Below are 12373 nucleotides of genomic sequence, written 5' to 3'. Positions count from 1 at the left end.
TTATTCTCTCTTTCCACATATATATCCAGTGAGTGTAAATTGAGGTACTTGCCAAAAGTAGTAAGAATTTAAATCCTCCATCAGCACAATCTGTTTGCTTCAAATATAAGATGACGTTTCCTCCCAATGAACAGAAAACACACTTTTCTTCAATTCCATTTGCATTTATTCTAAAGGGAAAATATATAATTCAATAAATATTGCGGCAACAACATTGGCAAAGACATCTGAGGGTGACATCAACATTCAAGAAAACATGATAATGTACACGGGGGGCAACAGATTAGAAAATGAAGATAAGAGTAGGGCCACCGAGCTGCCAAATGTGACAGCGCTTGCACTTGAATAAGCTAGTTGGGAAGTTACATTAAAAGTGCATCAATATGTTTGAGATTTAAACAGCTTCTTAATTGCACTGTTGTTAGAGGGGGAAAACCACAAATTTTAAAAACACTATTTCTCAAGACTTTTGAAGAAAGTCTAATTTTCTATTTCCTGTTAGCTGTTTACATTATGAGCATTTCAAATGAGCTTCAAGAAACCCAAAACACTGACATTATCCAGTAAAATGTTAAACCATGTAGGAAAAATGTAATCATCCATTTTGAGTCAAGGCCTGGTCACACCAGAAAGTGGCACAGTGAAATTCATCGGCACGTCTTCACAATATTATGTTGTTCTACAAAGTGGAGGGCTAACTACTGTAGCTGGTGAGCTAACACGCTAGCCAGCCAGCAAGCGCTAGTTAAACACAAAAGCTTCCCCACCGCCATCTTGTTTCCAGCACTGTTTGTTCAGTTCTAGTAATTAATTACTTTAAGAGTTGTCTGGTCTATTACATGTTGAAAAATAGCGACGCAAATGCAATTTACAGTTTCTCTAAGCTCACTGTGATGAATTAAAATTGCTTGATTTGTCCGACCAAAATCAATTTACTCTCATATGTGACAAATAGAAGCATCAAGTCCTCTAATTTCAGAAGCTAAAACCTGAGAATATTTGGCATTTTTACTTAAGAGAAGGGATTATTCAATCAAAATGTGTCAAAATAGAGACTAGTCAATTGATCGTTATTTGTACCGTTAACTGTGGTTTACTCTTAGAAGGGGAGGTTAAATAGATGTATGGTGCAACACAGCTAATAAGCTACGATAGCGTCCTCCATTTTGCTCTTTCTGGCTGTCTCTTCCCTCAATAATCAGCACTGTCAAGACTGTTAACTACCTATCAATGGTGTAAATTCAGCAAATTTAAACTTGACGCAAGAGGGAATCCGGTAATTTCAATAATTCAATTGGAAAGAATTGATTTACTGCGAGTTTGTGCCGTTTTAAATGCTGGTGTGACCAGGGCCTTTCTGAGGATTTTACCCAACAGCAGAGTCTGAACACTTCGGGGAAATGCAAAGCAGAAAGCTGTGATGTTTAATAAGCTAGCTTTAATTGTTGCTTTCATTTCCACTCCCTCCCTAAAGTGTTGTGGAAAAAAAGATTCACAGCTCAAACTGGCTGTCAGCCTGTTAGGACATACTCAGTTTACATAATTAGTCAAATGTCGGTCAATTAAGTTTTTTTTTTGGCCCATTAAGGGTTTTAAAATGTGTTATGTGAGTTATTTCTGTTTTCTAATTTCAAAACAGTTACACAATTCCCTTATTTGTTTATCACACAGACAGGAATTGTTGGCCAAATCCTAGAGACGTATTACTTATGGCTCTCCAGTATGATACAGAGGACTCCATAAACCTGTCACTGTGGAACAGTTAGGTCAATCTGTCTTCATACAGTGGTTATGTATCTATAGCTGTTAATGTGAAATAAACGGGCACAGAATGGCGGTCTGACAGGTACAAACGTGCAGCAATAAACTCAAACAACTCAGGCGTGATCAGAGGGAACGTTCAGCTCCCAGGATCCGCGGTTCATGGTTGAAACTCATCAAGATGAAGCTAAAATAAAACAATGATGCAGTTACACACCAATGACTTCACATTATACCGACAACATATCAGAGATGGGGGACAAACAGCGTCATGTTTCCTTTGTGCAGGACTAAGAAATTCCTCCTCTAATCTCCTCTGCACGCAGACTAACAGTTACAGGAGCAGGGGTGGGAGTGAATCAGTTCCAAACTACAGTGACGAGTTGTTGTATAAGCCCTCCGAGCAAAAAGTCTTTGATCCAGCACTTACAGTAGCTCCTCTTTTTTTTTTTCCCACGCAGCAAACCCCCTATCGCCAGTTTTGGCTCTCATTCAAGCGATCACATGTTTCTTAAACCCTTCCTTTACAAACGAGCGTGTCCTAATGACATCACTCCTCCCGCTCATTTCCTGTTGTGCGGAAAGCCTCGATCCTGCATCCGCTTCGACCTCCCAGAGGAAGCGGGTCACTTCCCCGAGCAGGTAGCTTGCTGACAGATAGCTTCCTCGTCTGGTGGGGTGGGGGGCCACATGGATTGGGACGTTACTACGCATTGAGTTTTCATTGGTGCAGAGTATTCCAGTAACATGTACATGAATTGAAGCTCATAAAACCCCTTTCCAGACAAATTAGGGGTCTTCAGCATGCAGGAAAGAGCGTCGCCCCGTAGCTTCCTGCTTCCACTGTGCTCTGTCCTCATTCTCAGTCCAATCCTCCTCAGTCTGATCAGTCACATGATCGAGCAACTTTTAGCTTTGTCCTTCCGGAGGTCCGAGGCCACAGCCGCCAGGTCGGGCCTACCGGGCATGTGTGAAATCCTCTTGTTACCGCGGGCGGCCTTACTGCGCTTGACGTTTTTGTTGTTTTTGTTGATGCAAGCCAGCGTGGCCACGTGGAAAATGTCTCTGACGCTGTTCTCCGACTGCTGAGCCGAGCACTCGATGTAGGGCGCCGAGATCTGCTTGGCCATGCTGGAGCCCTGAGGAGGAAGAGGTTAAATATGGTCACCGCCGGAAAGAAAAGGCTCAGGTTAGCAAGAGGTTAACACATGTATAAAGTACTGGCGTCAACAATGACGAGAGGATTTTCTTTTAGGGATCAATTAAACATGGCTTAAAGTAGAGTACAATGAGCGATTATTCATGAATGATGTCAGACAGAAAACGGCTTGACTAATTGCATCTTTCATTCACATTCGACAACTGGAATCTGCGTACCTGGTCATAAGAGACTGGTGTCTGTCTGTGGTTGGAAAGCTCCACCAGTGTGCTCAGATCGGTGCGCAGGTCTGACTTACATCCAACCAGCAGCATCTTAGTGTTGGGACAAAACTCCTGGATCTCCCCCTTCCACTGTGGAGAAAGACAACGTCTTGTAATCATGCAACATTCAGAGAGAAAACAGTGTTTCCTCTTAATTCATTCTACAGTAGTGATGGGAAATTATAGATAAAATGTATAATATGGGTGGAAGATCAATAATTATCTGCAAAGACCACAAACCAATATAAAGTAAGCCAAGCCTGAAAGTGAAATTGAGGATTTAACCCAATTAAGGGTTCAAATATGTGTTAATATATACATGTTGGTCGAATAACCTGACACAAGGTCCCATGAGTCCCACCCCCTCCCCCTCACCCATCCTTTAAGTACAAAGGTTACAGCTGCCACTTCCTGGAGCCCCTCACGTTTTGAACCCTGGAAAGGAACTACAAATAATCCCCACGTTTCCTCCCTGACAACAATAAATGCTCTGTGATCAATGGCATTTCTCCAGGGGCTTTAATCTGAGGCTAATGTGCCTCGGGGCTGGCTGGCTGGCTGGTCAGGGGATCAAGTTCATCGACATCCAAAGAGGAAGTTGTTTGGTACACCCTGTCTATCACTTTCTGTCTGCACAAACACCACTTGACTAAAACCCTAGACCAACGCTAATTCTAATCTAGACGCTCATCGTCTGAAACATGACCTCTCACTAATATGATGCAAGTAAACACAGTGTGATCACCAGACAGACGCTCACACTGTAGCATGTGAGCAGACAGCCCCGAAAACCAGAGCAACTGGTTAACCTAATCCTAATTACTGCCAATGAGAGATTACAGCGTGCAAAACAGCTAGCTAACCATTATAAATTACATATTCTCAAATAGATAGAACATAACACTTAGACCTTCAATATGGCTTCCAGTATTTCTAGACTCAGTATCTTTAAATTAGACTTGGGGACTTCGATCCATGACCTCTAAGTTTCTGAAATTCTAGTGGTTAGGTGTTCACGAATCACGAAGGAGGTGTTACTGCAGACACTTTGCCAAAAGAGCCAAGTCGCATCTTGGTGGTTGGATCCATTTGGCCTCCTGAGATCACGTCTACATGTTCTCGGGTTCCCTTCAGACCGGATCTCCTTTTTTGAAAACCAATTTATTGATACATGGTTCGTGTAGGTTTTTCTGTTTAGGATTGAGTCCAAAATGTGGATCTGTGAGGGCCTCTAATTTAGGAAACCTAAAATAAGCACCATGAGAAACAGGAAGAGCACATGTCAGGTGTGCTTTATTTTTAACACCATCACAGCCTTCCTCCAGCCAGATGACTGATGCATGTCCTGTTCAGTACACCCTCTGACACATGGGTGTCAACCAGTACGACCACAGTCATCAGGCATTTGACACCAGAAGCTCCATGTGAGTAACTTGCGGCCACACCTCAGTACAAAAGTCAGTCAGCGGTGTGTGTTACTTCCCTCTTCCAGCCGCAGCAGGGATTTGACCCAGCGACCTTCCCGTCACACTACAGCTTTACAGCTTCACATCACAAGATCTGATGTGACCAAGGCCACAAAAAAATCTCTTGACTGTCGACTTCCGATCCAGTTAAATGCAACGTTTAGAGTTTAAAGACTTACGCTAAGCTTATTAATGAATGTGGAAGTAAAGAGGAACAAACCTTTTTCAGCACACTGTCAAGCGTTTCCGGGCGGCTGATGTCGAAACAGATGAGGACGGCGTCGGAGTCTGGATAGGAAAGAGGCCTCACATTGTCGTAGTATGGTGATCCTGCAAGAAAAGAAAACACCAACCTGAAACATTCGCATTTGAGACTATTAGACACGGACATGTACACACACCCAGGTTTATGCAACTTCATCCACTCTCATGAACAATTCAGGTTGCTGTTGAACTTAACTTTGGGGGTCATCTAAACAGGATCTAACTCCAGGGGACACTGGGGAAAAACCTTCTTTACTGGGAGGGGGTAGGAAATACCTGCAGTGAAGTGAGGGGGAGCAACCAAATCTACAGAAAACCTCAAACATATTTTCAAGAATGCGCGAACGCAGCCCCAATCATCGCTTTAAACTCTAAAGCATTTCTGGCAGTTATTCTCGTATGACATGATTGCAGCTCAGCCATAATCCATAGCAACCAGGCGAGAAAAAACAAATAATGCAGCATCAGTAGAAAAAATGTGCTGACTACGACGGGATCACTTGTTGAAGAAATCCTCTCCAGAGAAACGGAGAACTTCAGAGCGAGGAAATTACTCCCTCCTCTAAATTGAAACCATGTGTGAGGGGAGACGCCCATCTCTCCGCCAGACTTCTCCGAAGAGGAAGAAGGGGGTTGGGGGAGGGGGAAGGGTGGCGTCATGTCAAGGTGAGTCAAGATCACATGACAGGCGAGAGCTGACCACACACACCCGGCTGCCAAAAATCTGGAGAATTTTGTTTTTGGTAACCAAAGGTTCCCTTGGGAGGTCCTCTCTAAACACTGCCATGGAGAAAAGCCAGGAATGCACACACACACACACACACACACACACACACACGCATTAGTTTTTCTAATCTAAACAGTCTGGATGGGAGACGACACTGTTTAAACTATTCTTGCTTCCTTCCAGGCCTCGCACAACAGAGCGTAACACCAGCTGATGTGTGCACAATAAATGTAGCGCTGCTGCATACAGAAACCTGACCCGTATCTATGTCCACAATCATACAGCGCCGCTCGGGAGACGGGGTTCTCCGGGAGGCGGTCAAAGGATGGCTATTTCATGTCTGACAATTAAAGCTTGAGATATCGTATAAATGATCACGTTGAAAGCTCCCCGTTTCCTGTTTGGCTGCTAAGCTAAAAGTTCTGATCCCAAAGTAGACTCATTGAGATCTTAATGTAGTGTGTTTAAAAGTATTCAAGAGACTCCCGCTATTATTTACCCTCTGCTAGCAACTTTTTAAATATTAGAACAATATCAGAGTGGCGTTTCTCTCTAACAAACCGCATTTGGCAAAGAATAGAGACACTGATTTTCAATGCACATTCACAAGCTAACAGGCAACCCTCAATTTTATGGGGGACTATTGGCAATCACAGCAACGGGAGATTTTATGTTTTAAGGGGGTCAGTGACGCAATGTTATGCTCTGGCTCAAACCCTGAATTCCACAGTATCACTTTCCCAAATGTTGATACACAAAACAATCCAGCACTCAGCTAATTTTTGTGTCTTAATGCCTTTTACCATTTCAGAAACTGAAAGTCAGTCAAGTACGGACGCCAGAAACTACACAGAATAAATTATTTTGATGTCTTGATCTAAACATAATGGCTTTCAGATGGGAACAGGCTTGTTATTTCGACTTTCTGGTTTCCCACTCCCTCCCTGAGGACCTTTTGGAAAGCCGTCTGATAGGTGACACCACCTAAACAAAAAGGCCTGACTCTGAGCAGCCATCATCGACGCAGCACAGGAAGTACAAGGCGAAGAGGAATGTCGGATCCCCGCAAGAATTTCTTTCCCATTTTTCATGGCTGTCTCACAATCAATCATGACCACATTGCATTGTTTGAACTGCTTTTTTTCAAGCCCTCCCTGCCTGGAACCAATCAGGGGAAAAATAAGACCCCGCGACTGAAAGGGTAAGCTGCAGTCGGTTGACATTTTACAATGAATTGATTGTTTTTACCAACCCAATGAGAGGAAAACGCATATATCTGAGTTGCTGGGTGCAGTGTGTGGGGTCTTGTTTTCAAAGTGTCTGCACATATTCCTGTGAATTTACCTGGAGATTAAAGTATTTACAGCTGCAAATCCTCTAAGTGCATCTTCAGCAAACCATTTCAAGCTGCACAACATAACGGGAAAGTGAGGAGCAGTAACTTTCACAGAAGATCAAAATTTGCATGTGGTGTTTTGAAGTGTGTGCACAGGTCTGTTAATGGCTTTCAGGAGACTTTTAATAGGAGAGGTTTTCTTTCTTGTCTGCCGTTTTATACCAGAGTCGTAACTGCATTAGGCCTGCATCTGAGACCAAACTCTGCTTTGAGGTCATCTTCCTGCCAGCCGGAAAGATAAGAGGAAATCCCACAGCTACCACACACATATATATATATATACACACACGCGCACTCAAAGACCTGGTGGCTGTCATCTAATTAGCTCCTGTCATTGTTCTCCCACAGGATCTCTAAATCTGGAAGGAAGACACACACCCTGTCCACCCTCTCTGTCCTTTAAACACACACTGACACACACTCTCCAGCCCTGTCGCCTGCTCTTAAACAGATCCTCCCTCGTGTCGCGCTCACAGCAAATGAATACTGTTGCGCACGATGACACGAGAGGATACAATATAACGTGAAACAATACCAAACTTCCACTGTGGTCCTGATGGAAACCCATATGACTTTTCCATGACTGAGTGGAAACTCTTCCAAGATGTAAAAATGTTTCTTCCTTCCTGGTTTGCTAATGGCCTTTTCCAGGCTGGTTTCCGCAACAGCTGGGATGGATGCATCACTTAATGAAATAAATACACATCAAACAAGCTGGAAAATACATATAGCTCTATTCATGTAATGTGACTCATTCAAATAGCCAGATGTTGCCTGACTTCAACCCAAAACTGAAAAAAATCTGAAATTTCCTGACGTTGCCTGTCTGGAATACTGTTCAGAAATATTCCATGATGTTCAAGACATCCCACTTTCTGCAGGAAGCCTTCACAAAAATGGCTTACTGACATGGAAATTTACTTTATCTCACACAAACACACACAGTCCTGAGGTAAGCCAGCTGCGACTGACAGTCTGGAGGTATGGCAACAGGTCTGCAGGCCTGCTGATTTACTGCATAGCTAACATAGCTGAGCAGAACAGAGCTGAGGGGTGGTGAGCACGTGTGTGTGTGTGTGAGAGTGGAGAGGCGTTAAGCCTTCGGGAACACCTGTGGAAACAACAAACAGCGACAGCCACGTCCAGCCGTCCTACACCATCGAGCTTAAATATATAACCCTTCACCAGCCAGACACACTCGACACAAACAGAGAAGACAAAAGGCAATTTAAACTGAAGTAAACCCAAACCGATGTCTGCTGTAGTTGCTGTGGTTACCGAGATATCTGTTGCTGCAAACACTGCCATCCTGCTATGTAAAATTTGAAAAGCATTATGCTTATATATAATAAAACATGATGTGATGCACTACGTTACTATATATTACAACATGGTAGTGATGATACAATACAGTAAGTTACTATAAGATATGATAAGAGTCAGTGTTATAATATTGCAATAACCAATGTTACCATATGTTTTAATGTGATATATTATGACGTTACAATAGGATATGTTACAATGTTACAAGATATGTTACGATACAATACGTTACCATAAGATATGTTACAATATGAAACAATGAAATGTAACATTATTTTACCATAAGACATGTATGATGTTTTAGGATACAGTGTTATAATATGCTATGTTACAAGACATGCTGCAATATGAGATTTTACGATATATATATTGTGAGTGGACCTATATGTTACAATATCATGTTGTTGTATAGAATTTTACACTAAAATAACAATATGTTACATATAATAATGTTACAGTATGAATAGTTCATTTAACAAAATCTACCAAACTTCGCAATGCTTCAGTGGCTGAAGTATTCATGCTCAAAAAGATGTTATAAAGTCAGCAAAGTTATGACTGAAATCAGAAACTATCTGATCAATAGTACACTGCCCCAGTGTGTACGGTTGTTTTCTCCATAACTACTTCACTTATGTTCCAGTTGTTTATGTAACATCTTCTCTCCTCCAACAAGACAAACATTCACCTCTCAGATCTCATCTTACATAATCTAACTTAATGAAAACCTCAACATCCAGATGTGAATTAAGCTATATAGACCCACATAAATGAGCTCTCGAGCTGCTGTTGATGACACTCGAGGACGCATTAACAATAAAGTGTGAATCAAGGACGACTCCACATTACAACGAACACAAAAACACCAATGAAGGTTCACTTATGCGTCAAACTGGCAGCATATTTGAGCAGGTGAACACAGAGAGCAAAGGAAGCAAGGTGTTCGATGTCAAGACCGGACACAGATTTTAATGTCAGGTGTAACATCACACAGTCCTCCAACTACATTAGCAGACAGGAAGTCTATTAACCTCTCCCAGGATTCCACTGTACGTTCGTTCTGTATAACCACCGATGGGCTCAGGGCTCACTCGCCAGTCGGCAAATTCCAGCGTGATTCAATTTCCCCTTAGAAACGAGGTGGGGCTTTAGTGAACCACGCCACTTCGCTTTCACTCCGCCAAGGATCTGGGCCTGCCGGGTACAATAGGGGTCTTTGTGGTGGAGGAAGTAGAAACCTTTAGTCTGAGGAATGCCAGACATGCGGCTCCAATTCGCTGAGCCCAGAAATGTGATCCAATGCAACAATGGCTGCCGACAGAGGAATGGAGGGGGCACAGTGTGTGTGAGCAGCAGAGGGGCTTACTGGGTGCATAAAAAAGTCCCACAGTTAAGCTGTCCAGCATTACAGGGGAAACGGCACATGCACCATGTTCTAGAAACTACAGAAGGAAATGATAATCCGGGTTGCTCTGAAACCAAAACTCTGTTATTATGTATCTTCCTTTAAAACTCCTTTATCTGACTTTCTTCCTGTTTTTCAAAGTGGGTCATCTTTTACTCTGCACAGTCTACACAAAAAAACAAGACCTTTCCCATGGGGTTCCCCGGGATAAATATTATCAAATGAGATCCGTGGGGCCTAACGTGTGTCTCTTTGGGAGTCCTTTATGTGGAAATTGTGTGAAATGAGAGTTCCTGTATTCTTCTGATAAGATTTATTGAAGCTTTTATTTGTCCTAGCTTTGGAAAGTTGCCTAGGAAAGTTGGAGCAAACATCTCGGATTGATTTCTGAAGTAAGAAAAGTTTCCTGGAGTCCAGCATAAGTACATTGGGAAAATTCCATGAGTGCAAAGGTGCAAAATCTGTTTAAACCAACCTTCCCCGAGCCGGGATTAGTGATTAGTTGATTGACAGAAAATTAAAGAACAGCAATATCAAAGCTGCTTTAATCAATGTTTGAATATAAACAATGGGTCAGGCGACTGTGTGAGGAGAAAGAGGTCGCTCGTATCTCTGCAGTACGCCCCAATTTCACGGATCATTTTAGCGTCTTTCAGCTCATTGTTTTGGTTCACTCTCAATGATCCTCATAGCGTCGTTTACAGGCGCAACATGCAGCTGTTTTCAGAGCTTTAATAAACCCACCAAACCGCACCAACTACTTTTTCCAATACATACAACATAGTAGAACATTTAGCAGCTAATATATTACACTCAGGAGTCGGTGGACAACAAACCAGGGCTGTAAGAAGAGTCAGCACTGGCCAGAAACATGACCTTACATGAATGCTAATGTTTCTCCGTATCTGCTGGATGTGCAAATAAGCAACTGTTTGCCAACACATTATCCATTAACTATGTCAGTGTTTACAGCTGCCCCCCATGTTGCAAAGAAAATCAATTTATGCAGGTTTCAATCACTAAAAGTTATTAAAAATTCTAACCAGTTGCTGGTTTCAGCTTCTCCAATGTCAGAATTTTCTCGTTTAATCTGTTTTATAGGACTATAAATTAAATATCTTTGGGGTTTGGACTGTTGGACAAGTAATTAAAAGACGTCTCTTTGGACTGAGGTTAAGTGTGATAAGCATTATTTTTTTGCTATTTTCTGTCCTTTTAAGAACTATATTGTCAAGTGAAAAAAATGGTAACTACGTTTTTAATATTGAAATAGTTTTTAGTTGCCGCGCTGCCTGAGATTATCTACTTTCAGGTTTTCAGATTTATTTTTACTCAGTTCAACTCAGGAAAATGAGAAGGGGCCTCAGGCGCTGAGCCACAGGGGTTGTTCTGTTTACCTTCACCTGTCTTCCTACCCTCCTGTTTGACTCTCAAACAAACACCGCAGCTCATTTAGACATGCAGGCAGGCAGGCAGACAGCATAAACCGCTTCCACTGCTGGTGAAAGGAGTGCGAGGCATCAAAGGCTGCGCCTCGGCCCCCGATGGGCCCCACCCTGAGTCCGGGAAGCAAAGCTAGCACAGACAAGCAGGGTGGGGGACAAATGGGAGGCAATTCAACTGGCAGGCATTTACCTTAATGACCTGAATTACTCTCATCACCCTCCCTTTTAAACACACACACACACACCAGGCTGCTCATTAGGCCACTCATCACTGCAGAACAAAGACCACCACAGAGTGTGTGTAGGTGTGTGTTTGTGACGGAGGAGGCAGGCAGTCCAGAGTGTTTGTCTTTAACTCTGCATCCTGGTCTTTGTCTGAGAGCATGCTGGGGTCACAAACACACACACAGCCCCCCCCCCGCAGCTCACCTCTGGAGATAAGGGATCGATTAGATTGGCCATGGCCAATGGGGGTCTCTACAAAGGGACCAGTCAAGCCGAAAGCTGTATCAATCAGTCAGTGTGTGTGTTTGTGTGTGCTGGCGGGGGGTGAGGATTGAAGGGTGGGGGTCTGGCTGCATCTCAGACCCACTGATCTAATAGGAACAGCGTCGCTCCCCCCACCCACCCTCTCGCTGTTTTATGAAGCAGAGAGAAAAAGAAAAATGGCTCCAGGCGACCGGCCAACACAGCGCAATAAAACAAAATTCTCACTCTGGCCCAGCTTTCATTTCATCGCCTCTCCACTTCCACAACACACACACACACACACACACACACACTGTAGGGGTGGAAAAATCTGAAATCTGAGCTCTGTGTTTTGCTTGCTTGTAGTGTTACTAAGCTTGGAAATGAGGATTATCTGCTGATGCTTTTATTTTCATTTCCTCCTAAGCATACAACACCAAAAGGCCCCCACCCCCCAAAAAAANNNNAAAAAACTGCTGCTTTTGCTGCTCAAAGGATATGGAGCTGTTCGAACATCTGAGATTGAACATTGAATTTGTTGTTTTGTTCCTTTTGGAGGAGGAAAAAAAAAGCTGATCTTTAAGTTCGAGAAAGTTACTTAAACGTTGCTCAGGAATTTCCAGACCAGAGACCCGCAACAGCTGGCTGACGGCTCGTCCCCGCCCATCTCACCCACCCACACATGCACACACACAC

At 43.1% G+C, this 12373-nt stretch overlaps 1 protein-coding gene across 1 annotated transcript in view; it reads right to left on the bottom strand.

Annotated features, from left to right (window-relative positions):
* Nucleotides 1-426: 426 nt before the first annotated feature.
* The window catches only part of rnd3a (Rho family GTPase 3a), a 13653-nt gene continuing 1706 nt past the window's right edge, over nucleotides 427-12373 (bottom strand). The window contains exons 3-5 of the mRNA XM_035677604.1: nucleotides 4870-4979; nucleotides 3139-3273; nucleotides 427-2900 (exon numbers count right to left, since the gene is read on the bottom strand). Coding sequence (XP_035533497.1) covers nucleotides 2652-2900; nucleotides 3139-3273; nucleotides 4870-4979 — 494 coding nt within the window. The 3' untranslated portion in view covers nucleotides 427-2651. The remainder of the gene's footprint in view (nucleotides 2901-3138; nucleotides 3274-4869; nucleotides 4980-12373) is intronic.

Source organism: Morone saxatilis, unplaced genomic scaffold (genome assembly GCF_004916995.1).
Source record: "Morone saxatilis isolate NCDOM2014 unplaced genomic scaffold, NCSU_SB_2.0 Contig6, whole genome shotgun sequence".
Lineage (NCBI taxonomy): Eukaryota > Metazoa > Chordata > Actinopteri > Moronidae > Morone > Morone saxatilis.
The sequence above is the reverse complement of the archived record's forward strand: the minus strand, read 5'-3'. Positions and strand labels throughout refer to the sequence as shown.